We start from the raw sequence: 27940 nt of genomic DNA on the forward strand, positions 1-27940 counted from the left end.
GCGCCTTCACCCCGGCTAGGGATATGGTCGATGTTTCCTCCGGGGGCCGATAATAGACCCGATCACTCCCTATTATACACCCGAACTCCCCCAGGGATAGCTTTGTCCTCCACTCTTTTATGACCGCTTCTTCTTTCTTTACGGAGAAGTAGCCATCAATATTTCGTTCATCCCCTTCTACCGCCTGGTGGTAGGTGATATGCGCCCATAGATCGTTTGCATTCTCTACACGGCGAATCCTGGTGCGCCAAGGGCGGCACCCAATTAAGTTCGTCTCCATTACCGTGCCCTTACATCCCATCCTCGTCGCCATGTCTCCGACGGCAGGGGCCGACTTGAGGTGATTTAGAAATTATTCGGTTGTTGGGTGGGCTGGTGAATGGAGAGGCGGACAAAGCATATTGGTTGCAAAAAACTTTACTTACACCGCTAGTAGCCGCGACGCAGGTGGTCCGGTCGCTTAAACAACTACACGAGTTGTTCCAGCTGGCAAGGCTCAGGCCAGCGAATCCGTACATGAGTCAGGCCGGAAGGGAAAGGGTACGTCGAAGGATGGCGCTCGGCGACGGGGAGAAGGATCGATAGGTGATCAGGCTATCGACCAGCTCAGCCACAAGTCAAGAATCTTCAAAGGCACTCTGCAGCGTGCTCAAAGTTCTCCGACTTGGGCAGAAGTCGCACAGAATTTTATACAGCTAGCAAGCCAATCGCTAGCCGCCACGTAGGAATAATTTAGAATCTGCCAATGATAGGACACAAATTTGCATGCGAATGGCGGGAACTCTCTTGCACCAGAGTTTTCTATTGCAGCAGAAAACTTTTGCTGTGCACAGAGACTCTCATGTGGTGGGAAAATTCCATCGTGCCGAGGCACTAAAATCATTGGGTTGTGACACATGATATGAAAGTATAACTGCAAAAAATTTTTAAAATCATATGGTTGGAGACACTGTGCTTTAAGCAGCTGATGATTCCATTCCTTTGAAAGAGCAGTAGGCTTTTTTTTCAATAACTTCTCCAAGTAACAGAGTTTCATAGATTTCATAGACATTAGGGCTGGAAGGGACCTTGGAAAATCATCGAGTCCAGCCCCCAGTTAATAGCTAAGCATCTGATTTTTGCAAGTTCTTTAATTTGAAGCAGGATTATGATTCACAGGTGTACACTTCTTTGGAATACAGTATACACAAAGCATATGTGTTGGTTAAAGACATCTGCTCATGTCTTCCATTTAGGACAGAAAGTGCACATTTCCTCTCCCCTTTTAATTATGACATTTTGGCATTCCAATAAGGCAGCCTTGTAAAATGAACTTGCCTTATTTTATACTTTATTCTGAAAATTATACTGTTTTTGCATATACAGCTGTAAATTATTACTCCTGCTTCTCATCATGAAATGATCAAAACTTTTGGGTGATTAGGCAGCACACTCAGTGTGGCATTTAAGAGGCATGATTACATCATCATAATTGGAGCCCTGTCTTGCCTTGAAGCACCTTTTTTTGTAATGCATATTTTTAAAAGTCACTTTACCATAGATGAAAAAAAATATATGTCTTTTATTTTTCTACTTAATGGGTTCATCTATATGTTCATTAATGTGCTTTTGCTATTGCGTGTTAAATTTAGTACCTCTAGTGTGAGGTACTAACTAAATGTGCATTAAGCTGCCTTAATGCACAGTAGCAAAAGCGCATACTTTTTTAGTGATGCTTAATGTGTAGTAGCCTAATTTTACTGTGGATTAGCATATTAGCATGTTTTTTGATGTGAATGCACAGTAAAATATGCTACTGCACAGTAAAATATGCTACTGCACATTAAAGCACATGTGTAGATGTGCCCATACGGTCTGATTCAATTTTCTTTAGAGCACTATGGAATACCTGACAGAACTAAAAATAAATTGCAGTCTCATAGATCATGCAACTGCATGGCTAAAACAGTAGTAGTTATGTTGGTGAGTGGGGTTGCTAGGGTTTCCCAAAGTTCAGTTAATGGACTACTGCCAGCCCACAAAATGTTTGTATGTGGCTTGCAAAGGGTTTTTTTAATGGTGGCCATTAATGTTGCATCTGTTGAACTTAAAGGAGTTTTATTGCATATTCATTTTGTCAGGAAAACCCCAGGTTTATGTTCCACCTATTAAGTGGCAGTTCATGAACAAAACAGGGGAATGCATGGCTTAGTTCTGCTATATTCCCTGAAGTGCCTTTCTAAAATCTCTTGCCCTACCATTGATGTAACTTTTCCAGTGGTAGCAACTACTGGTAGTACAGTAGAAACTGGATACTACCAAATATTCAGGGTTATTCAGATCCACAACAAATAGCTGAATGGGATGTGTATTTTGTTTGAAAGGATGCTGCATCTTTGGTGAGCTATGCGGGACTGTGGCTGTGGTCCAGGTGATGGAATAAGTCATGTTCTTTTGAAGTAAAGGTCGCAGCAAACATCTGAGTCTCCTGTTCCTAATATGGCAAGCCATTGTGAACTAAGCAGGTTGAGAACCACCTAGATACGAATGATTGTCATGGTGCTGAGGTACACCAGAGAAGTTAGGGATGTGTGACTGTGCCAAGAGGAAGAGAAGATATGTCTTGGGCAGACTGGGAGTTAGGCATGAGGGAGTTGTCAGTGATGCTCCAGAAAGTACTCTTTGCTTATCAGGAGTCTTGCTACAACTGATCAGATGTTTTCTGACACTATAGTTGCATGTGGCTAAAGAGGAACAGTGGTGATTAGTTCTTCTAATCCAATGACAGTGACACCACTGACTGAACTATAGTCTTGGTGTTGACTACTGTCTTTAACCACTAGCTGTTCTATCCAATTGTAATATTTCATATTAAGTACAGACTAATTTTTTTCCAATATAATCTCCAGATGACTTTTTATATAGCTCAGTTTAATTAAAAAGTTCTATTCAGTCCTCTTCTGTTGTTAAGATAAGTCTGGCCAAAAAGGTATAGAGGACATATGTTGCATTTCTTAAAGCAATTTTGAACATTAATTGGAAAATCTTTTCAAATTCAAACGAATTACCATATTTCCTTGAATAGTACATTTTGAAAGGATACATCCTATTATTCATATATAAGGAAGCAGTTTAATCCCTGCTTACACTGTGAAATCTTGACTCAACCTTAACTTGGAAGTTGCGGTTACTGCTTTCAGAATGAAATTAATGCTAATATATGCAATTAGTAAACTAGCTTAGTCAGACTGGAAGATTGTACCTTTTTTGTCACGTTTCTCCAAACTGCATAAACGAGAAGAATAAAGACTGAGTCTTTTCTAAATTAATTTTCACTCTTAGCTTTTCTGATTTTTATTTTTATGACTACCTTTTTGGTGGGAATTGGATAAATATAAATTTAGTGTGTTGAAAGTTTTAGGTGGTTGGGTTCTGAAAATGTCAAAATATTTTGCATACACCTTAAGACAGAAAGAAGTGTTGTGATTAAAAAGTGTCTGTCTATGTGGGGTCCAGGAAAGTTAATGAATCATGCATTCTATAAATAAATGTTCAAAAATATAGAAGCTTCCACCTTTCCACATGCAAAGAGTGTCATGTGTAACGTAAGTCATGCATGATTTATTTTTCTGAATAAATTTATGAAAAAATATTCTTGATGTGTTCTTCCTTATTTTAGCCAAAACTCATTGTAGCAGCAACTTTTGGAATAGAACCAGGAAGGAAAGTGGAATATATACCCCTCCTAGAAGGAGCACTGGCAATGACGCAACATAAACCTGAAAAAGTTCTCATTTACCATCGCCCTAACTTGGTAAACTAATGAGATGTTTTCTGCTTCTAAAGTGTTATCTGTCTGTTTGCTGTTCTTCTCCATTAACATATATATGATGTTCATTTTGAATTGGAATTCTTTCATTGCATAAGATTTAAATGATAATTAGATAGGTGAGAGATTAAATATACTAATTTTTATTCAGGCTGTTTTAATGGAAGACTGGATGTGTGTGCTATTTGAATAACTGTATTTTTATTTTATCTGTTTTATTTCGTTGCATATTTTCTGTGTTTCTTGGTGTATAGGGCACTGTTCCTCTTGTCCCAGGTCGTGATCTGGATTGGGATGAAGAGCTTGCAAAAGCACAGCCTCATGACTGTGTTGCTGTTAGTTCAGATGATCCACTTTATATTCTTTATACATCAGGAACTACTGGCTTGCCCAAGGTAGGTTTAGGGTGTCTTTAGGGTAAGCATCTATGACATACTGTTTTCAGTTCCACATGAGATAGCATTTAATTAAGAGGCTGAAGATGTTTGTCGAAGTTTATTGCTATAATGATAAGCAATGTTAAAGTTGTTTTAATCTCCCTTGCTCCCATTACTTTGATTTCTTAAAAGGCATTTTCTTCCAGTAAATTACATTAGCTTAACTGAAATATGGAGGATGTAAAACTAAGATGCATCCTAATACAAATGTTTGTTTTTTGTATTATTTTTGTGTGGTAGATATATGCATATACCCTATGTAATAAGTTTGATATAAATGATATGTGATTATTTGATGGACAAATAGTATGGTTAGTAAGATTTTATGTTATATATCATCACATCCTATTAAATTAAAAATGAAATAGATAATGCTGTTGGATAATATTATGATTCAAATGAGAGTGAGCCTGTTCTAAAGGAGTGCGCTGTTGAATAATTCCTCTGAGAGGAGAGGTCCTGTGAAAATGAGTTTAGGATGGGAATAGTTATAAAACTAGTGTAAAACATGCTTTGAAAATGGTAGTCTTAAACAACCAATAATCTTTAATGATCTCTTTTGAGACAGACTATGTTATATTGTACAGAACTGTAAGGCACCAACTATTTTTGTGCTAGTTTATGTCTGTATCGATTATTTATATATATATATATATATATATATATATATAATTATATATTTATATATTATATATATATAAATAATCGATACAGACATAAAGTAGCACAAAAATAGATTGATATATTCATATCTATATATATATTGTCTCATGTCCATTTGCCTCCTATTTTCCTGCCAGCCTCAGGAGTTTAATACCCCCTTAAAATATGCAAGAAATTTAATGAGAGTTCACATTTTATCTGGCTTTGCTCATTATTTTAAGATAGAAATGTCAAATGTCTTTCACCTTTTGCCTTTTTGGCTGACTGTAGCTTGGATCAGTAAAAAAGTTATGGACTGCTAAAGCAGTTCCCCTAGGGTTTCTGTTAGAACTTTTCTGCTGTGGAAAGGAACCAAAGTTGTATCTTCAGTAAAATACCCAAACTAGCACTCTGATTAGTCACAAATTGATAATTTTATCACGTCTGTTTTAGCACACTTCAGCAGCCTTTCTTTGCAGGCATTAATGGAGAGAGAGATAGCAAGTGAGCGAGAGAGAGTATATGGTGCTGGCGGGGAGAAGGAAGGGAGCACGCTGAGAATGACTGAGTGGGAAGCAAAAGTTTCAGGCTGCTTGTCTTACCCCTCTCCACATTCCTTTTTTGTGAACAAAAGTGTTTGAATTGGAAACAGACCTATAAAGGTCAGGAAAATGTTCTTTTGTCAGGACTGTGCTTCGGAGGGGCATGTAATGTTTCAGCGGGGTGTAGTTCTGTGAAGTAAAAATCCTTATGGCTGAAAAGAGGTTGTGTTCCCCACCCCAACCGCCCCCAAAAGACTAAACCTTGACTGTTGGAATGTTGCCTATAAAACTACCATATTTACCTGAATCCAGGATGAGGTTCCCCCCACCCCCATTGAACGTAGGGGGGAAAAGTCCTTTATTTTGGACTTAATTATGAGGTGACAGGGGGCATGCAGCTGCTGTAGCTTTAGCTCTGGCTCTGACCAGCTACCTCCACTGCCTCCCCTATTGCTTTACCCCTTACCACCTCTTCCACTGCCTGTCTCCTTACCACCTGCCCTCTCGCTTCCTCCCCTACTGCCTACCCCACTAGCACCTCCCCACTGCCTGCCATCCTACTTCCCCCTCACCCCCTATTTCCCCTGCCACTTCCTTCCCCACTGCAGCAGTGGGGGATGGGATGAATTTAAGAGGACCCCCCCAATAATTAGATTCTATGTATGGAAAATTACATACATTTATACATTTTTCTGTTTGTAAAATCTAGCTATTTTTGGGTGAGGAATATCTCCAGATTGTATTAAGTAATACATATTTAGCTGACATTGGCCTATTCCATGGAGACAATAAGAACACTTTGCAGTCCTCCAGCATCTCAAGAGGCACTGTTCCTAGCCCCTACTCCTGCCTGAAGGGTGATTCTACCTCCTTTCCCAGACTGCTGCCTAAGAGGGTGGTATTGACCCCAGGGCAATACCACTACCTTCTCTGAGAGGGTTGGACCCTGGCCCACATGGCATCACCCACTGAAAGCTTTAAGGTTCACTGAGGCTTTCTACCTTTGCTCCAGTGCAAATACTGATCACCTGCCTTTGAAACAAACTGAACCAGAGAAACCCGGGGCTGGCCGGGATCTGTCCTGGTCAGGGACATGTGCCGGCTGGGGGCTCAAACCTGGGGGCTCAAAGCCCCACCAGTGGATCAGGGTAGGTGATTTGAACCTGCCCCTCCTCTGCAGCTGTTTCCAAGATCAGGGAGACGGGGCAGGGGGACATGCCCCCCCCCAGGTTCCAGTGTCTTAGCCCACCCTGGCAGTAGGCAACTTCTGGCAGGGAGCAATCTCCCAGCCCCGACCAGAAAAGAGCTGTCTCCTGGCCCCATGCTCCCTGCCAGGCCCTGGGTTAGCACCTGGGAGAGCCTAGAGCTCCCCCTGGCTGTTGTAGGGGGCTGGTGCAGGGCCAGAGGGTGTGGGAGCAGACCGCTGCCAGGAGCAGCAAATCTACTCCCCCATCCTCACACATGCAGATGCCTGCCTGGGGTCAGTTTACTCTAAAGTAATTTACTCTAGAGTAAACCCATCCCACAGCATTTACATGTTTAGACACTCCCATAGAACCCTATATGGCCTGGGCCCTGCATGTCTAGAGGACTGCCTTCTCCCTAATGTTTCTAAGGCCAGCTGAGAGCAACCTTCTGCAATACCGTTTGTGCGCCAAGTCCATTTGGCAAAAAACAAGAGGGAGGTCTAGCTCCAGCTCTGGAACTCTTTCCTCCTTGAGGTGCATCAAACCCAAGCCTGGAAATTGTCCAGAAGCACTGCAAGACCTTTTTATATAGGCAGATATTTAGCAGGAGGGTTTTTGTGGTGCTGTTTGGAGAATTTGTTTTTTGTTTTTTATTACATACTATTGATATATAAATAGGGGTAGTAATAAGGTGGTAGGACATAACAGTATTTAGCCGCTGGTAGCAACTGCAAGTTGTGCTCATGGTTTTTAGTTTTTCTTCTTTTGTTAGACTCCTGCCAAGTCAAATATCAAAAGATTCTTCATGGCTCTTAAAGCCAGAAACAAACACTATAATCATCAGTCTAACCACCTGCATATCACCACAGAACTCCACCTAGTCATTTCTGTATCAAGTCTAACAATTTGTAGTTGAATTACATATCTTCTAGAAAAGCATATCTTTAACAAAAACACCCACTCTTGACTTATGGGCTTCAAATGTAGAGAATTCATCACAATCCTTTGGAAAATGTTCCAGTCTGTAAGTACACAAATTGTTAAACTGAGGATCTGTATGTGTGTGGGGAGGGCACCAAGGTGCAGGAGGAGGCAGCAGGGGTGGCAATGTCTTTTTTCCAATTTAAATGTGTCTAGCTTCAACTTCTAGTCATTAGATCTTGTACCTTTCTGTACTACAAAGCCTTTTACCACCAGGTATTTCTCCCTGTGCAGGTATATATAGAGAATGATAATGTTAACTTCTATCTTACAAAATATATTACCAGTACTCAGCCCATACCCATGGCTTTTCTTCTGAAGCCTTTCCAGTGTCTCAGCATTCTTTTGGGAATATAGAAAACCAACTTGAATGTGGCTTTCCAGTAATGGCTTTGCTGGTCACACAGGAGTAATCTTGCTTTACTCCATTTGGCATTGCTGAGACTACTACTAGAATATCTTTTAGTTGTGCAAGTTAATTTTGTGTGAGGACTTGATGGGATAAATTCATGGAGGAAGAGAGGAGAGGAGAAATGGAAGACAGGTCTGTTAGAAGAAAATCATATCTTGCACTTTTCCTTGAATCTAGTAACAGGAGAGTTATCGGAGGACATAGGAGCTCTGACAACTAAATTGCCACAATAACCACAGTGGAACAGACCAGGTCTCTCTGACCTGATGTCAGTGCCCTTGATATAAAAGCAGATTTGTAGGGATTCATATTAATGAATTAGAAAATAGAGACACATGCAGGATGCTGAAATAAGAAAGGTGGAGCTAAGTCTATGGTATACCAGCAGAGAATGGTATCTCTATTAGTCCTCACAAGCATTTTAGTAAAGACTGTTCAATAATGTATCACTAACTGAAGATCATGAAGAAGATACTGAAAGCTGTATGTAGCTCTGAGTATCTTTTAGATGGGACTGAATAGGGAATCTTGCGAGAGCAGTGCACGTGCTTTTGAATCATTTTGAGGCAAACATTTGAACCTGCCTTCTAGGCATATAGATCCTTCCATATAATTTTCAAAATGTGCCTCCAGCTGCTTTTACTTTTGGTTATTAGTCAAGTGCTATGACCTAAGAATTCTGTATCTTTTTCTCTGGAGGAAGAATGATCACTTGAAGTATACAGAAAACTTAAAAAAAAAATTATTTTAGAGACAGTGAAATATTTCCCTCAATATTTTCCAACCTAGAAAAATTTAGAATGAAAATGGATCACCACAAAAAAAATTTCCATGTTAAGAGCTGATAGCAAGCTTCTGTTTCTTATCAGTCAAGAAAAAGAAAGAAGAAAAAGAACCCCCTACCCCATAGTTTCGTAGTTGGTAGGGTTGGAAGGGACCTAAGCAGATCATCAAGTCCGACCCCCTGCCCTGGGCAGGAAAGAATGCTGGGGTCAAACGACCCCGGCTAGGTGGCTGTCTAGCCTCCTTTTGAAGACCCCCGGGGTAGGAGTAAGCACCACTTCTGCTGGAAGTTGGTTCAAGCTCTTAGCCACCCTGACTATGAAGTAGTGCCTTCTGATGTGTAGTCTGAATCTATTCTCAGTCAACTTATGGCCTGTTATTCCTTATTACTCCTGGCAGTGCTAGGGAAACAGGGACTCTCCCATTGCCTGCTGGTTCCCTTTGGCAAATTTATAGATGGCCACCTAATCCCCCTTTAGCCTTCTCTTGTGGAGGCTGAACAGGTTCAGGTCCTGTAGCCTCTCCTCGTAGGGCCTGCCCTGCTGCCCCCTGATCATGCGAGTGGCCCTTGTCTGGACCCTCTCGATGCTGTCCATATCCCTTCTGAAGTGTGGCACCCAGTTCCCCAGCCTGTAGGTATGCTGCTGGTTCTTCTTCCCCAGGTGTAGTACCTTGCACTTGTCAGTATTGAAACCCATCCTATTCTCATCCACCCACCTCTGTAACCTGTCCAGATCTAGTTGTAGCCTGTCCCTCTCTTCTAGCATTCCCACTTCTCCCCACATCTTAGTGTCATCTGCGAATTTGAACAAGGTGCTTTTCACCCCCTCATCCAAGTCGCTGATGAAGATGTTGAACAGTGCGGACCTGAGGACCGAGCCCTGGAGAACCCCACTGCCCACATCCCTCCAGGTTGAAAATGACCTGTCCAGCACCACTCTCTGGGTGGCCCTCCAGCCAATTTGCAACCCATCTGACTGTGTAGGCATTGACACCACAGTCGCCTAATTTTTTAATGAGGATGGGGTGAGAGACAGTGTCAAAGGCCTTCGTAAAATCCAGAAAGACTACGTCCACCGCAACACCTGCATCCAAGGATTTTGTGACCTAGTCGTAGAAGGCAACCAGGTTGGTCTGACAGGACCTGCCTCTAATGAACCCATATTGATTGCCTCTAAGCATAATCTCCCCAGCTGGTCCCTTGCAGATGTGCTCCTGGATAATTTTCTCAAAGAGCTTTCCCAGGACCAAGGTAAGACTAACGCGGCCTATAGTTTCCTAGGTCCTCTTTCCTCCCTTTTTTGAAAATGGAGACCACATTGGCCCTTTTCCAGTTCTCTGGCATCTCGCCAGAGCACCATGAGTGCTCATAAAGCTGTGCCGGGGTCCCGCAATGACCTCTGCCAATTCCCTCAGCACTCTGGGGTGGAGATCATCAGGACCTGCTGATTTGAACATGTCTAGTCCCACCAGAAGTTCTCTGACTAGCTCCTTACTGACCCTGGGCCTGGCAGCACCTCCCCTGGGTCAGTCCCGGGTCCCAGTGGTTGGGATGTCCTGGTCCCTGCTCAGAAAATGGGAAGCAAAGAATCTGTTAAAGAAGTTAGCTTTGTCGTCTGGTGGACCACCTGATTTCCTGTGTGTCCTTACTCAATACCTTCTTTTTACCCCCTATGTATTTAAAAAAGGACTTCTTGTTATCTTTGAAAAACCTCCTGTTTTTAAAAAAGGACTTCTAGTATCATTTTCTGGGTCACTAGTCCCAGTTCCATCTCCACCTTAGCCTTCCTAACAGCCCTCTTATAATTTCGAGCAATGGAGGTATAATCCTCCTTGGTGATGGCCCATCCCTTCCATTTAGTATACACCTCCTTTTTGTCTTTGAGACATTCCTGGATGCTTTTGGTGAGCCATGGGGGCTTTTGAGCACTCTTGCCCCCTTTGATCTGCGTGGGGATTGTCACCCTTTGGACTTGGAGGATTGTGTCCTTAAGGAATGACCACTCTTCTTGGACTCCCAAATCCTCTCCCCTCTGGGACCTCAGTACCTCCCTGACTAGTCTTCTTACCTCATTGAAATCCTCCCTCCTGAAGTCCAGGGCTGCTGCCTTGCTGCAGGCCTTTGACACCCTGCGCTGGATGGTGAATTCCAGTAGGCGATGATTGCTATCGCCCAGGTGGTCGGGAACCTGCAGTCCCCTCACCAGGTCGTCGCCTGTGGCCAGGACCAGGTCCAACAATGCATTTCCCCTGGTGGGACTGTGTCCCTCCTGGGTTAGGTGGAGGTCCTGTAACTCAGCTAGGAACCTACGTGAGTGGTCAGACCTGGCTGACTGGTCTTCCCAGCAGATGTCTGGATAGTTTAAGTCACCATGTGTAAGGGTCTTTTAGAAAGTAATAGCAATTTCAAAATAAAACTATTGTATGTGCAAGAGTGGGAAAATACACAGTGGGAAACACTAGTCGTGGTATTGTCAAACACACCCATCATTTGTGGCTGTGTAGAAAAGTGATGCACAAATGATCATTGCACACAAAATGGTTTTATTTGGACATCCCCATTACTTTCTGAAGATCTGTAGCAGGGAGCTGGAGGCTCCTGTTACAAAAGAGGATCAGACTCATTGTAAAGGTTGCTGTGTGAGTAAACAAGTGGCAAGATAAATACTAGCCAGAGAGCAGGCAGAAGGGAGGAAGGAAGGAGCTGCTGATTAACTCTTAATCAGACTATCACCTTGGGGCTGTGGAGTAATTTTCTGCAGGTGATAATGGGAAGAGTGAGATAAGGGCTTGCTCAGAAGCCAGAGCATCTGCAGGGGAACAGAAAGCAAGCTGTGCCCAGTCATGGGAGAAAGCCCTGAGGAGGAACTGAGGCCTCTCACAAGGAAGAAAGAGACACTGCGTGCTGAGGGACCCTGGTAGGGGATTGGACTTGAGCAGAGCAGTGAAGTGAGAAGCCCAGGGGTGGGTTACCCAGGTGGGCTTCATTTGCCCAAATAGACTGGCTAGTTTTCTGCTGGCTGTGACCTGCTTGACCTGAGGCTGTGCAAGTTAGAGACAGTGTACCTTTTTTTTCATTGTGCACCCGAGATAGGTGTGTGTTTGGGTTAAGGCGGGAGCCAGACTTTCAGTTTGTTTTCTAACAGGCAGGAGGACCAGTTTGGGACTAGAAAAGGGGAGGCAGGTGTCCCAGTAGTGACAGAGAGGCATGGAGAAGCTTGAGCCTGCCGGGGTGGGTCCAAGCTGGAAAGGTTAGCCAGAACCAAGGCCAGAAGACATAAAGGCCTGAAGAGGCAAGGGACTGGACTTGGACTGAGAGTCCATTAAAGTTACTGATTGTTGACACGTAATATATGGACGTGGCTGTAGGGGTGGTTGTAGGCCATGAATACAGCTTTTAAGGCATCCAGTGTTTAGAAGGAAACAGTGTTTGGACCTAGACCTGTGAGTCTCTTGGGATCCTAGGCAACCTCAAAGCATTTATTTCTAGAAATATAAAAGGCATGGCAGGAGAGTGAGGAGGAAGGGCCCAGGGACCAGGTGGGCAGGAGTGGAGGACCAGAGGAGGGCACTAATACAACACCCAATTTCATCCTGCTACAAGAACCCTTGTATTTTGTTTTCAGACTGAAATGTTGCGCTTTCCTTAATATTGCATAATCTATCCATCTGTATATAAGGTTTAAAAATGAAAGAAAGCTGTGAAAGTATGACTATAGATAAGTATGTACACACACATTCTTGTAATCTGATCCCTTAAGACTTTGCTATTTATTCTGTAAGTAGTCTTCAAGAGGCAGAGTAAGACTTTGATTATGCTGTATTTCTGTCAAAATAAAATATATCCTGGTCATTCTTTAAATTATTCAAGAAATATAAGAAAACTGAATGATGGATTTTGTTAATATTTAGTTTGTAAAAATTCATCCCCATGTTAATATTGGGCTTCTTTCATGCATGGATAGAAATATTTGTTACAATTCAGTGGGGGTTTGAGACTTATTTACTGAAATACCACTTTTTAAATGGGAAAAATAAAAGCAGAATTCAGAGAAACCTCACAACTTCTTTGATAAGTACAGATGATGTATATGAAACTACATGAAAGGCTTTTACCAGTTAGACTTGCCCAGAAATGTATATCTTTGTAGAAAATGCCCATAATAGGAGAGTAACGCTATACTGTTGTACTGAGCTCTGTTTTATGGAAGATGGGGGAGAGCAGAGACACACACTGCTGGGGAAATTTGGGTCCTTTGGCACTAGTTACATTCCTTTCCTTCCATGTTGCTTGTCTCCATTTGACATTGCAACTGTTTGTTGCTCCGTATTACAAGGGATGAAAAAAGGGCTGTGTAATGCTGGTTATTGAGTTAGGTCAGTGTGTTGAGCTCATTTGTATGTTGGATCACTTGAAACGAGAAGGAAATGTCAATGTAACATAAGGTGAACAACCAAGACTAAAATTCCACATAAGGTAGGAAACGGAAAATTGGGAGAAAGAATGATGAAAACAGAGAGTCCATAGCAATGGCTAACACAAAAGGGTATATGATTAGAGAAGGCCAGATTACTGGGTGCCAGTCTAGCAAGAGAAAATCCAATTAAAAAGCAGGGAAGTGTCTTTTATTTTCACTCACTAGGAGGCTTTCACATGGATAGTAGTGTAGTTCATCAAAGCACAGGGTGAAGAATCAGGAATTTTCCTCTGTTTTGGAAGAAAAAAATAATACGTTTTTAGAGCAACATGTAGTTATTGTCGCATACTACACACAATCTTGCATAAATGAATGGAGACAGGACCAATACTCCTGAAGCTTTCAAAATCCTACGTCCTAGAAGCAACCTTTTGGTGGTTAATATAACAAGGCATGAGATGTGATTGTTGGCAAAAGTATATTCTGTAGAATGCTAATGTTTTATGGTAGAGGCGGCATTTCTCTGTATTGTTGAAAAGGGAGACCTTTATGCTCTTCCATCCTGTTATAGCTCACATACTTCTTAACATTTTTGTTCTTAACCCCTATTTATATCTGTTGATGGAATGCATGACAGTCCTATTTTGAAGAGAGTTTTATCCTAGTAGCGGTCTTCTGCAAGCAGTTGCCTTCAGATTTAGTTTCTGTTGTTGTTTTTTTTTTTTAGATGATCCCTCTGCATGCTAATGAAAAGTTGCTTCTAACCATATTTGGCATTCTTTTAGTGGGACTACTGGCACAAGCACATATTTGTAGTATCAGGCCCTTATGTTATTCTGATGTGGCAGAGAACTGAAAGTTGTAGCAAGACAACTTTACCTTTTCAGCTAATTTGTATTGTAGAGAATACTTTCCTCATGGAAGGAAGAGTCATGTCTGTTTGCCTTGTAAGTGAGCATGATTTTATATTTTTTCATTTAGGGTGTTGTTAGACCAACGGGGGGCTATGCAGTTATGTTGAACTGGACCATGTCAGCTATATATGGACTCAAACCTGGAGAGGTAACTGCCATTTAAATTGTAGTTGTGTTCATTAAAACTTTTTTTTAAGACAACCAAACACATATATAGTTTTTCTTTCTTCCTTCTATCCATTTCAGGTGTGGTGGGCAGCTTCCGATTTAGGTTGGGTAGTTGGCCATTCCTATATTTGTTATGGACCTCTCCTGCATGGAAATACAACTGTTTTGTATGAGGTAAATGCTTATTTCTGGTGTTAACATTTCTGCCTTATCAGGGTATGTGAAGACATACATTTATTGTTATTATGACGATTATTTTACATTTTTGGGACTTCAGAAAATAGCAATAACGGCCGATTGTCTGCTATCTTAACCCATCATCTTGGAAAAACCTGTACATGTTCATAAATCTCTTGATTTTAATGAGCTACACACTTTTAAGCACACATACCTATTAGTGTGGTCAGAGCCATGATGCTACCATGACATATCCCTAAGTTTAGCAATAAACTTGGAACATTTTTATCCTCAATGAGCAAATCGGGTATATATTCTCCTTAATAACTGCTCAGTATAATATGGAGGCTGCTACTGTGAAAAAACATCTCTGAAAAGCTTCAGTACTTAGATATACATGTTTAAATATACTTTACCTGTATTAGCAGAGTGGGCATTTCTTTGTAGTTGTTGACCTCTGATAATGCTGTTACATTCTTAGAGTTAAAAATAAGAGCAAATACACCACATGTACAGTATGTTATGGATCTTTTTGTGTACAACTCTTTGGCAGTTGTTTTTTGATCAGTTCTCCTGTGTAATGTCTGCTATGAAAATAGTAGTTACACTACAATTTCCTCAGAGGTTATCCTTGTCCATATTATAATTGGCTCCTGGAAACAGTGTTGCTTGCATTATTTTCCTTTTTGCTTCAAGGGGAGCTGAATTTATTTCATCTCCGCATGTAGAAGAAATGGTGGAATTTCACTAAAAAGGTGTGTAAAAGGATTGTGAACCTTCTTGTAGTGCCAATCCTAGGGAGTAGTCCATGGATGGGGTAGGGGAAGAATAGAGGATCTATAACTACAGAAAGCTCTTTATCATCTTGGATGTGATATTTCTGGAAGGCAGTGGTTTTCAACCTTTTAGACTCAGGTCACCCTTGTTAAACTTGCGGTACTAGGAAAATTCCAGGCCCTAGCTTTCACCTGTTTTATGACTAAAAGAGCAATTTTCCTGTGGCAAAGAACTCAGAGGTCATGTCCCTAAATGCAGGGGCATGTGCTTGCATCAACAAAAAAAGTAGCCGCACAATTTATGCTGCTACTTTTTGCTGCTGTGCACACCCCTGCACATGCACTTTGGTGCAGGGCAAAATGTCCTGCTTTGGGGAAACAGCAGTTTCCCCACTCCTCCCACTCCTGGCATGCTGGAGGAGCCAGGGTGAAACCAGAGGGAGGGAGATGCTCTGGCCAGTAGCCAGAAAGTCTCCTCAGAGGACCGTGCCTCCGTGTCTGCTGGTGCACTGTCCTGTGACACTTTCCGTGCCACTTTTTTCACAGTGGTTTTTGCTACTGGGATTTCCTGGTAGCAAATTTTGCCCCTGGGCTGCAGATTTGCAGTGTGGGGCACGTTTTAATGTGCTGAGCATGTGGTTTGTGGCAGCACAAAGAGGTTTGTGGCACCACAGACTGCACATGCTTGCACATCTTGGTCCAGCCAGAAAGACTACAGTACATCAGGCAGTTTTTACTATGGATTACATTTTCAAATCTCTGGGCTTATGTTGCAAGTCATCTATAAGTGTCTGCAAACCAACTGTGCTAATATTGAGCAGCTCCCCGCAGCACCCTTGAGGATATCATGTCATCCCAAGGTGCTGTGGCATCGTAGTTGATAATCACTGGTCTAAGGAGATCTTTCAGAGATGCTGCTGCCTTGAGCAGTGGTTAGACTAGATGATGCTTTGCTGTCCCTGCCAGTTTTCTCTTTCTGTGAGTCCATGAGGATGCTTTAGCCAATAGGCATATGATATCTGCTTTTATTGCATAGCTGAGAAACAGGAGCCTTCATGAACAGGAATCTTAGATGAAGTATACCATGATAAGTGTCCACAAATTTGGTTTATAACCTGTGAGATCAAGGCAGGCAAATGGTTCTTTCCACATCCACATAATTTTATCTAAAGTGCCAATCCAAGCCTTGTTTACACAGGTCTATACTAGGCCAACTGGTGCTTATGAGTGGTGCTAGGATTTGCGTGAGCCATTGAAAGAAAGACCCCTCTAAAGACACCAGTGAAGGTCCTATTTCTTTCTGCAGGACTTTGTTGGGCCACAGATGTGGGTTCAGTAAACCGGCATGGGGAGTTCTGAGCTGTAGTTAGCCATGTTAATTTGTGGTTGAGAAGGAAGCATACATTTGTACCTTTATAGACTAACCAAAGTAGATCTCTGTCTTTCTCTCTCTCTCTCCCCCTCTTCTTTTATTAGTCTGTAAGATACAAATCTACCCTGCCTTCTACTTGACTTCAGACTAACACTGCTCACAAATGTGTATCTGCAATTTTATTTATATATAAATCAAGCTTTATATATCAAGTTATATATATTGAGCTTTTGTGAGCCCAAGCTCACTTCATCAGATGCTGTGAAAGGACGTGCATAGAACATGGAGCATTCTTGTTCCACAATTTTGCCTTTGAGTTTGCTTTTGAAGTTTTGGCGTATTTATAGATGTGCTCCGGGAGGCGGGGTGGGGGGTGTTTTAATTAGCACAGCTCCAAGAGTCATGTTAATTAAAGAACCTGGAGCATCATGTGCATCAGTGTCCCTGCACTGAAAAATGGCGGCAGGGCACTTTGAACTAAAGCTTGTCAAACAAGCTTTAGTTTAAAGCACCCTGCCACCATTTTTCAGCATGGGGACACTAATACTTGTGATCCTGGAGTCTGCTGGAGCGCAGTAATTACCACACTCAAGCAGACTTGATTAATCAAGTCTGCTCTGATGTGCTGTAATTACAGTGCATTGGAGCAAGCTCCTTACACTTGTATAGGAACCTAAGAACAGCTAGCCTGAGGACAGCGATGGAATGTCTAGGGAGTATAAAGTGTTCTGCCACAGGCCTGCATGTATTTCTGCAGCTGATGTCAGATCAGTGTTTGTCCATTCTTTCACGTAGGGATTGCCCCATCTGTCCAGAGTAGACAGGAGAGGGGCACTTTGAGCAGGTGATGGTGTATATGACATTGGTGCGGTTGTAAGTTAATGAACCCCAGATGTTATAATCTGTGTTATCCAGTCCAATGATAATGTGGTCTATAGTTATGTTGGGGATGGGAAGTTCTGGCAAGGTTTGCATAGTGCCTGGGTTCTAAGGAGTTCTGACGTTTATGTACTTCAACAACCGTCTCCCTTTCTAATGAAATGGCTATCAGTAGAGAGTTAGGGGTGCCCCCTGTGGGGACCCAGCCTGTCCTTTTCTGCCATAATTTATGAAGCTGTATTTGTTCCACGTGTGTCTGCATATAGAATTCATTTACACTCTGGGCAGTTGCAGAGTGGTGGTGAAATACACAGTTAGAGGTCTGGTGGCAAGGTGGGGCTAGCTTCAAAATAACTTGCATGTGTGAGAGAGAGTGAGAGAGATTGTGGCCTGCTGCAGTCTGCATAACATTTGTGAAACTAGAGGCTAGTATTTTCCTGTTGAGTGGACCCAGGACACCAATGGATACCCAGCCAATTTTTTACGACTGGAAAGCATCCCTTTAAGCAAAATGGGCCAATAGTCAAGGAAGTCATTGGCATTTAGGGATAACCTCTATGCTCACTTGCATGGTACATGTGGCAGTTGTAATGAGAAAGTGATTACTAATGCTTGTGTTTAATTGAAAAATACCATGGAACGTGCTGTACCAATATATGTCAGGGATTTAAAATTCCTATTCTGCATAATTTTTAGAACTTTCAGGTTGAAAGGATTACTGCTGTTTATAAAGTATTTTAGGACAGGTCAATTTTTCTGTATCACTTTGGGTAAGGGTAGATTTACTGACCAAATTCCAAGTCAGTTTTAATGAAACTTTCATTGCTTGCTGGTTTGGGGACATGGGGTGCCTTACTGTTTTTCAGTTCTTCTGTAAAAAACAATGAGCATAGCTTTTGCTTCCTATTTCCTTACCGTTGAGTGAGAAACAACAAGTAATTAAACATCCCACCCTATTTACTTTCCTATTCAGTGAAGGAGGAACTTCACAATATTATAGTTAGACCATCTGATATGGCTAACGATAAACGTCCAAGCAAGATGCAAACTAGAAAACTAAAGTATGAACTAAAACTACAGCTAGCATGCTATTTTGAAGAAGAAAGGGCAAAATAAGACTGCTGGTAACATCAGTGATAGTGATATCTGCTGCTTGTATTGGCTGTCCTGTTTTTCTCTTCCTTTTCACCTCTTGTATGCTGAAGTCCCCGCACAGCTGTCCAGACTTGTAAAGTTCTGTAGACAGATGCAGTTCTTGAACTTCTGTAAGCTCTGGTACTGCAGTTGAAGGAGTGGAGAAGCAAGTTTGAAGAGTTCCTTGTGCCTGATTAAGCACTTGCGGAGGATCTTGTGTTGTAAGAGGCACAATCATGGGTTCCTATCCTTAACAGGGACCATAACTGCTATCTGGGCCTACATTGTCACTACACAGAGGCTGTTGCAGAAGTCCACATGGAGCCATGTGCCTATGTGGGGATTTGTGTGCTTGAACCGTGATTTTTAATAGAACCTCTCCCAAAAACATAGGTAGGTTGATGGCAGGCAGTCCTTGCTGGCTTATGGGTCCCTTTGCTCTGCTTCCTTTCCTGTGAGGCTGTGCTGCTCATATGTAGGTCCTTGGAGAAATATGTTAGGACATGTGGTGGAATATCTTGCTAAGTGGATTGCTGTGAGTTTGTTGTGCACATAACTGTGGTCATGTTTTGGGAACTTTCCTCTCCCTCTTCCTTTCTGTAAAGGCTCTGTTAAAGAAGAATGGACTCATGGGAGCTGCCAGGTTTAGTTCTTAAAGCTCTGATGGGTGTCTGTTTGAGCTCTGTATAGCTGGAGGACAAACAGGTGCATTACTGGATCCCAGGTTAGCATTTTTTGTTTTTCAGTGTTTGATATGGGTGACTCTATCTCAGTAAAGTACTGCAACCAAAGCCTTTGAATGCACAGCTGAGGAATCTGACTCAAAATTGCATTGTAAATGGTAGCTATTCTGTAGTCAGTGTTTGTTGTATTCCCTCCAGAGATTTACGAGGAAGAGATATGTTGCTTTGGCTAGCTGATGGCACACTGGGAGTATCTTTGCATGTTGGAATCAGAGTAAAGGTTAAAGAGTAGTTAAATAGAGCTGATAGGAGTTCTTTGAGGGACTGAGAATGACTCGTGAGGGAAATAAGTTAAATATTGAACAGGTGAATATAATCAGCTATGGAGGATTGCATGATAGATGGGGGAGGTGTGCAGAAGGCCTGGTAAGGGGAAAGCCGGTAATGGACGCTTGTATTCAAGGTTGTATGTTGTACCTACACTACAAATTCACCATGCAGACAGATGAATAGCAGCTGAAGTGAGAAGCTGGAAGCTAAATATATCCTGTAGGCTTAATTGTAGTCACCCTGAGAGGTGAATTTAGGGATTTTCAGTGTGAATGACTGACTAGTATGGGCAAGAAAGCAAGTCTGAGCACATCCTTACCTTGTCCAGAAGATGTACACAAGCTTATTCTCACCAATGCAAATGGAAAGAGGCACTTTTGATTCTGAGTCTCTAGTATGACAGCATAGCATAAATGGATGGCAGCTGCATCCATAATTGTGAATAAATCTGATTTTGTTAAATACTGGAGTTAGGTTTATGATTTTGCTAATAACTTAAGGAGTCATCATTTGAAGCAAATTGTAGATAAGACAGACATTAATGATTTTGTAAAAAGTAATTAAGAAAAGCAAACTGTTGGGTGTTGGACAGAAAAAAACAACAACCCCCCAACATATTGACAATGTGCATGTGTTGTTTTTTCAGTTGAAAACAATCCCTAAGCTTTGTTTTGCTATTAACAGCAGCATCATAGGTATTGTATTAAAATGGTTCTGTAAAACCAAAAATGAAAAGATTGCTTTTGTCAGTGAGATTTTCTGTCTCATCACTTTGTGATAACATCTGATGCAAAGAAATTTAATTTTTGAGCTTCTGGTCGATGATTTATTGGTTAATGAGAAGCGTATCTTAGACAAAGCCAGGTTTGTGAAACAGGTCTATTCTATTAAATATTGAAGTATGAATGACATTTGATAACTGAATAATGCATGAGATTTTTCCCCTAAGCATCTGAAAGATAGACTCTAATACTCTGAACCAATGAATGCAACAGCTGCAAGAAACTTAAACAAATGGTTATTCTTAATTGGAAACTCAATTTACCGTCTGGCCAGATAAAGTTTACCTGTTTAATATGGCAATGCATATTTCAGCCTGAAAGCTCACAATGACTACATTTGCAAAATAGGGTATGCATTGAATTTTTACACTACAGCTGTGGGAATAAAAATTATCCATGCACCCTTAGTTCTAAAGCCCACTCCTGAGGCACCCCGATTCCCAAGTGTGGTAGAGTTTTCTAGTCTCCTTTCTACATGCCTTAGTGTCTGAAGTCTTGGAACAAATGAGGTTTTAGTCTTAATACCTCTGTGGTCCCTTGGCTAATGGCTGTCAGCCGGTAGCCTATTTGTTATTGGATTCAAACTGGATTCAGTGCGTGTGGAACTGCCAACTAGTAGTAGGGTGAATACAATAATTTGAAGCATCTGACACCTACGGCATTACAAGTTAAAAGTAATAAAAACATAAAATGTTATAAAAGAACTGTTTTTAGAGGAAAAAATGAGTTTAACTTAAAAGTAAGAAGATCAGGTACTGGGGAAGGAACTAGCAGTGAAGGAATCAAGAAAAGCAGATAAGAGAAAATATTAGGCCTTTATGTTTAGACTCTTCTCTCATAGATTTGATACCATGAGTGGCAATCCAAGTAGCCCCAATTTCCACATTTAAAAAAAAATTGTCTTGGGTCTTTCACCAACTACTCTGAGGAATCCTTATTTATGGACTTTGCAGAACTAACCTTGCAGACTAGCACTGGATACTGAATATAGTATAGATGTTATAAAAGTATCCCTCAAATAGCTATATGTAGTTTGAATCTGACATCTGATGTAGACGTGATGGTATCATATGGTTTGGGTACATACTGTTATTGTACTGGAGTTATAATATGGCTGGCTGAACAATTGGTACAGCTGTATTGCAAAATAACGAAAGGTTGAAGACTTGACTGTTGCTTACATGAAGTGCATTTTTATGTGCTGTTTCTTCAGCAAAGAGTGTGCTTCCCTCCCCAGAGTCTCTTTCATGTATCTAAACCAGTGTTTCTCAACCAGGGTGCCATGGCACCCTGGAGTACCTTGAGATCCTGTCAAGTGTGCCTCAGGGTGCTACGCAATGTTAGCACTGTTAGCGTGCAGGCATAATTCACAGGACAACCCCAGAGACTTCAAGGAGGAACCCAGGTGTTAAAAACATTTTGCCCTGTTATCGTCTTCCTGAGTTTTTTGCAACAGAAGAATTGTTCTACAGTTAGTTTGTACTCAAAAAATGAGTGAAAACTAAGCTGGTATTTTCTGAGGGATGCCTTGAATCTTTGAGTATGAAAAGGCTGAGAACCATGGATCTAGACACAGGTATCCCCATATCCTTCAGCTGTATAGTAGATCCTATGTGGTTTTTCCTCAGCTTCCTGCTCAAGGGAAAGGAAAGGTGCTACAATCACTAGCACCATGACCAAAAGAGACTTGGGGGTCATGATTGAACACAAGATGAACATGAGCCACCAATGCAGTGCTGCATCTGGCAAAGCAAATAAAACTCTGGCTTGCATCTACTGATGCATTTCAAGCAAGACCCAAGAAGTCATCCTCTGGCTTTATTTGGCCTTGGTGAGGCCTCAGCTGGAGTACTGCATCCAATTCTGGGCTCCACGCTTTAGAAAGCATGTGGAGAAGCTTGGGAGAGTCCAGAGGAGAGCCACATGCATGATCAGAGGTCAAGAGAGCCTTAGGAGGAGAGGCATGGGTCTCTTCAGCCTGGAGAAGAGAAAGCTCAGGGGAGACTTGGTGGCAGCCTACAAGTATATAAGGGGTGTGCATCAGGAACTGGGAGAACATCTGTTTGCCAGGGCATCCCAAGGGAAGACAAGGTCTATTGGTAACAAATTGCTGGAAGACCATTTTAGACTGGACATGACGAAAAACTTCTTTACTGTCTGAGTCTCCAGCGTCTGTAATAGACTCCCTCCAGAAGTGGTGTAAGCACCTACTCTGGGTATGTTCAAGAAATGCCTGGATGCTTACCTTGCTGGGCTCATCTTACCCCAGATGACTTCCTGCCCTTTGAGCAGGGGGCTGGACCCAATGATCTTGTGAGGTCTTTTCCACCCCTAAAGTCTATGAAATTTATGAAAGCCCAGCAGGAAGGGTTGGGTTGACACTCAGGCCTCCTCCTCTGGATATGGAGCCTGAGGGCTTCTTTTCTTCCTATTAGACTATTGATCACTTTGGTGGAGGAACCAGCTGCCCTTCACAGCTCACTGGTTTCAGGAGCCCAAAGAAGACTAACTGATGGAAATGCCTTTCTCTGTGGGGCTAGGCAGGTCTAGTTGGCAGGGCATTAGTGGCTCTGAGAAAGAATGTGGTTTTCCCTCTTACTTCACAGCGAGCAGCCCAGGAGTGAAGTCTTGTTGTCCTGCTCAAAGATGACACCTGGGAGGGGACTCCTCTCCCCAAACACCTTACCTGTTCATCCACAGTGAAAATGTCCGTATGGTCTCAGTCATATGCAGGCTATCAGAGGCATGAAGTTGGTTGCTTTGCCATTTTAGGTCAGGACTCTGGATTGTTTTTTTTTCCTCTGTATTAGGTTCCACTGCAGATTTGTTTTTTTCCCATGGAGTGAATCAGACTGTTTCAGCCTCTGTCCTTTGCCTGTGTGGCTCTCTGAGCTGCTGGGAGCTGTATTTCTCAAGTCCCCAACAGGCTGCTCCTTCCCCACCCTGAAAACTTTGGAGGTCATAAGGGTTGCGTCTACATGAGATGCTTAACTGCGCAGCAGACTAAACTGCTGTGCAGTAAAGCATCACTATCTACACGTATGTGGCAATTAGGGCTCAGTAGACTAATTTACTGCATTGTTGGATAGTCCCAAGTGGTATCTGGAAGAGCCGTAAATTACTGCGCTTAAACAAACGTGTAGATGGTGACATTGGGATTACTTTACTTCAGCTCAAATTAAACCAGAGTATATTCAGTCACATTCATTGCATCTGTAGACATGCCCGAGGTGTATTGCACAAACTGGTATATACTGATATACCCAATATAGTTCTGCACGGCCTCAAATATAGAGATACATTTTTGACATTTTGCCTTTGTTAAATGCCACTATCTGTCTTTTTCCCTCAGGCCCAAAACTTTCCCAGTGTGTTACCCGTGTATGTGCCACAATTGAAAGGACCATCTCTAAGTATTCTGAAAGACTCATTGAATAATTTTGTGGCTGGTTTAACCTATTGAAACAATCATCTAGGCACACATAACTCTTCTTTCAATGAAGGGAAAGAAGAGGGAGGTGGTGACTGTTGTGACATTCTCTACTAAAAAAAAATAACTTGGATATTTTCTTTTCTACAATAGGGTGTCTTGTTAGGTAGATCAAGGAGATCATCATGATCTAAGGAAGCAGACCACACTCTAAGATGTAGATTAAATTATTTATAATTTGGTGTGGACCAGTAAGTTTGAAGATCTCATCAGTTCAAACATTTTAAAAGTAATTCCTCATTTGCGTTAATGATGTTCTCTGTCTCCTTTGAGTTAGAAGGAGAAACAGCAAAGAATAGCTGATGAACCTTTGCTAACCACTTTGGGGTAGAAGACGTTGGCAAAGAAGTGGCACTCACAGAATGTGGCTTGCTTCTTGTCTGTCAAATGATATTAGGCGAAAGTGAGAGGGGGTCCTAAAATGGTATCTCCATCCAGTTGTCCTGTTGAAAGGATGTGACTTAGATAAAGAACTTCAGTTTGAGTTGAAAAACTGTTAGGCCAGATTAGTTTTCCTTTTAAATAAGGCCCTCCCTTCCCCTATCTAGTTTTTAGCGGCTCCAAACCACTAATAGTAATGGACTTCGTTACTTTGATTTTTCTTGTGGTTGCTCAGTGGTATGCTTCTTGATCCTGTCTCCCCTCATGGTCTCCCTCCCCCTGCAGGTAATAGTAAGGTAAAAGTAAGTAATATTTCTTATGTTATAGGTAAGGTTCTGTAACAAGAAATATCAAAACAATATCCACATATAAGCAAGCTTTGTGACCAAACATTAGGAAGTAAGATGAGTACTCTGGTACTTTGTTGTATTTACAGTTGTAGGTATGTTAAAGATAAGATGTGACAGCTCTCTCTGTCTGTTTCTGGTGCATGTCCAGTGCACCTAGCATGCTTACAGACTGCATGATTGCATCTCTTTGAGGAACAACCTGTTGGTAGTAGAGACCTAGATTTAATTACCCCTACCAGGTGAGATGGTTTTCGGGATCTTGATGAATGCCAACTAGGAATCTCTAATGTCCAAAGAACTTTACCTAATATTTTGGCAAGGAGGGATGCACACTGATCCTGGGGGACAGACTTATGAGGTGGTTGTCGAAGACCAGGATGTTCCCAATATTACTGCATTCTGCTTCTAGAGAGCAGTTTCATACAGACGAGCTCCATGTAAGCTGCCCTGAGTTTTTTCTGGGAAGAGGTGGCATATAAATGAAATAAATGAATGTGTTCTTCAGATGAGATACTGATGGCTGGGCTGCCTTCTCAAAGAGAACTTCTTTTGCCCACATCCCCTACAGGTGTTTACATATTGCACTTCTGCTGCCAGTAGCATTATATTTTGATGGGAAGACTCATTTTTGGTGCATTCAAATGCCATGCCAGTTTTTGCTATACTTCCTGAGATTGTAGCATGTGAAGTACGTGGTATTTAGTTGGCTGTTAGAACAATCTTTGTTTATTATATACTTGTCCCTTCCTCTGAATAGTAAAGGCCTGTCAAAGTGTGTGGAAATCACCGCAGAGGAAAGCTTTTTCTTCCCCAATTGATGCCATGGTGTCACTCTATCTTGTATCTGTCAGATACAGTTAGTCATTGTAGAGCAGTATTGCTTACACAGGTGAAACAAACATATACACTAGGAAAAATAGAATGGAACATTTACAAGCAGTGCCTCAAATTAGTCAAGGACACAGCAGATGTTGACAGTTGTGGATCAGTTGCTACATGGGCTTCTCTTTAGGTGGAGGGACTTTAGTTCAACCCCATTTTCTTAGATTTATATGTACAGGATCGTGCTTTAGGGTAGGATTTTTATTGTACCTAAGGTAGATGACCTGTATCCTATTGCATTCAATTTTGCAGAATGAAGCATGAATGAGTCAGAGTACTGTCTGTTATGGCCTGGATTTTTGCCCTTGGAATCTCAAAGCATGTCCTCCATTGCCTATTTGAGTGAAAGAAAGTCTAGTTTATGAGCAGGACACCATTATTCTTAGTCTGCGCTATCTGTGAGCCTCTGGGAGCCTCATTTCTCAAGTCTCCGAATAGTCAATAGTGCAAAAGTTTGTTATCCTGCTCTCTATCTCTATTTATTGATAATATGGCTGCTATGTTTACTCAAGCATGCCTATATAAAATATTGTACATATGCATACATGAATATGTATTTAAATATTTATTTTACTCCCTCACACAGGGGGATATCTTACATTTTTAGGTGTAATTAATCATTTCCTTTCTTTTGTGTTGATCTATTCAATGGTTATACACCACTAGACAGATGATTATGATGTGATTTATTGGACTTCAGAATTCTACCTTTTTATTATTCATAAGATCCATCCTTCCAGCTCTTCTACAGCAGAATGAATAATCAATAAATTGTGGAGACCATCAGTGGATCACTAGTAGAATTTTAGTTCATCTTGTCTGCATTATGAAATTTCACTAAAGTTTGAATGTAAATGTAATGAGATATTCCTTTTTTAAACATAGCATAAAATAATTACACGCAAACATCCTCAAGATATATCTGAGAGTTTTAATGGTTTTCCTATTCTTCTGCCCAATTTTAACTCTCCATCAATTAATTTAAATTGAAATAATATTGCATACTTAGGCTATCCAGCCATGTACATATCACTTTCTCACTTCTGAATGGCAGCTTTCAGCTATTTTCTCTTCCTTCTTACAAAAACAGTAACTCTATGTACATATCACTTTCTCACTTCTGTATGTCAGCTTTCAGCTATTTTCTTTCTTCTTACAAAAATAGTAACTCTTTTCCTCTCACTCCTTTTCTTTTATCCACCCCATTCCCTCTGATAACATAACATTCTGTTAATTTTATCCCCCTGACTCATAATTATGTTCTTTTGTTTCTTCAGTGGCTCCCTGTTACCTCTCTTTAGTGTTTGGTACTTTGAGTACTGTACTCAGGGTCTTAAAAAACCTCCAAGGATGTTAAACCAGCAAGGGGTCTGGGACAGACATTGCATAAACTGGTTTGAGCCAACTCAGTTAAGTTTGATACTACATTCAACCAGGTACATTTCAGCTGTTCTCAAACTGGTTTATGTGCACTGAACATCTGTTCTGTTACAGGTTTAAACCAGTTTCTGATCACGTATACCAGTTTATGTGTAATGTCTGTCCCTAGCCACAATGTCTCTTTAGATTTTTAAATTAAGAAATGCTCAGACACTTTTACTATGGCTTTGATTTGCAGCACACATTGCAGCACCTATATGGAGTAAGATTAACTCTACTTGTAGCAGTAACAGGTGGTGTTGCCTTGTGGTATTTCTTAGACTGGTTCTACAGCTTGAACACTTGGACTAATGCAGGGGTTTCAAACATACACCCTGCAGACCAGATCCAGCCCATGGAGTCCTGTGATCTGGCCTGTGGGTCTTGGACTGACCCCATGCCTGCACTGTACCAGCCCTTAGTTTTGGATCTGGGGCTGGTCTGGATTGGGCCGTGCCAGAGCCAGGGTGCAGGTGTGGTCCAGCAGAACAGTGCGCACCCTATTCTGGCCTCCTGTGCTGCATGCAGTGTGCATCACCGGCCCAGCCTCATGCGCTGCATGCAGTATGCACTGGCCCCACTCTGGGGGCTTGTGGTTACATGCAGTGTGTGGTCTGGACCTGGCACTGTGGGCATTGTGCACAGCACAGAAGGTTTGGGGTGCAGGCTTGCATGTGGTGCCTCACAGGACCGCCTTGTGCACTGGCTCTGGTGCGTGGTCTCAACTCAGTCCACAGACCAGCCCAGCAATGGGCTAGATGAGTTTGACATCCCTGGGCAAATGGGTATCACTGAAAAGTGTGTGCAGTTTTCAAGGTTAGGTCAATACTAGATGCTTCTAAAAATCTTATCTTCTGCCTTTAATTGTAATTTCCTTTCTAAATGCTTAATAAAGGAAAAATATATAAACTTCATTGGAACAGGCCAATTCACAGATCACAGTGACCAAGAATAATTGAATAGGGAACCCTGGTTAAAGTGACTTCTGTTAGA

At 41.7% G+C, this 27940-nt stretch overlaps 1 protein-coding gene across 4 annotated transcripts in view; it reads left to right on the forward strand.

Annotated features, from left to right (window-relative positions):
* Positions 1-27940, forward strand: part of ACSS3 (acyl-CoA synthetase short chain family member 3) — a 103299-nt gene that overhangs the window by 44194 nt on the left and 31165 nt on the right. For 2 of the 4 annotated variants that reach the window (XM_025191549.1, XM_025191552.1), the window contains 4 exons: positions 3659-3793; positions 4063-4203; positions 14192-14272; positions 14371-14466. In XM_025191549.1, the coding sequence (XP_025047334.1) occupies positions 3659-3793; positions 4063-4203; positions 14192-14272; positions 14371-14466 (453 nt within the window). The remainder of the gene's footprint in view (positions 1-3658; positions 3794-4062; positions 4204-14191; positions 14273-14370; positions 14467-27940) is intronic. The other 2 variants (XM_025191550.1, XM_025191551.1) reach the window with 2 other exon arrangements.

This window comes from Alligator sinensis, unplaced genomic scaffold (assembly GCF_000455745.1).
Source record: "Alligator sinensis unplaced genomic scaffold, ASM45574v1 scaffold672_1, whole genome shotgun sequence".
NCBI classification, from domain to species: domain Eukaryota; kingdom Metazoa; phylum Chordata; order Crocodylia; family Alligatoridae; genus Alligator; species Alligator sinensis.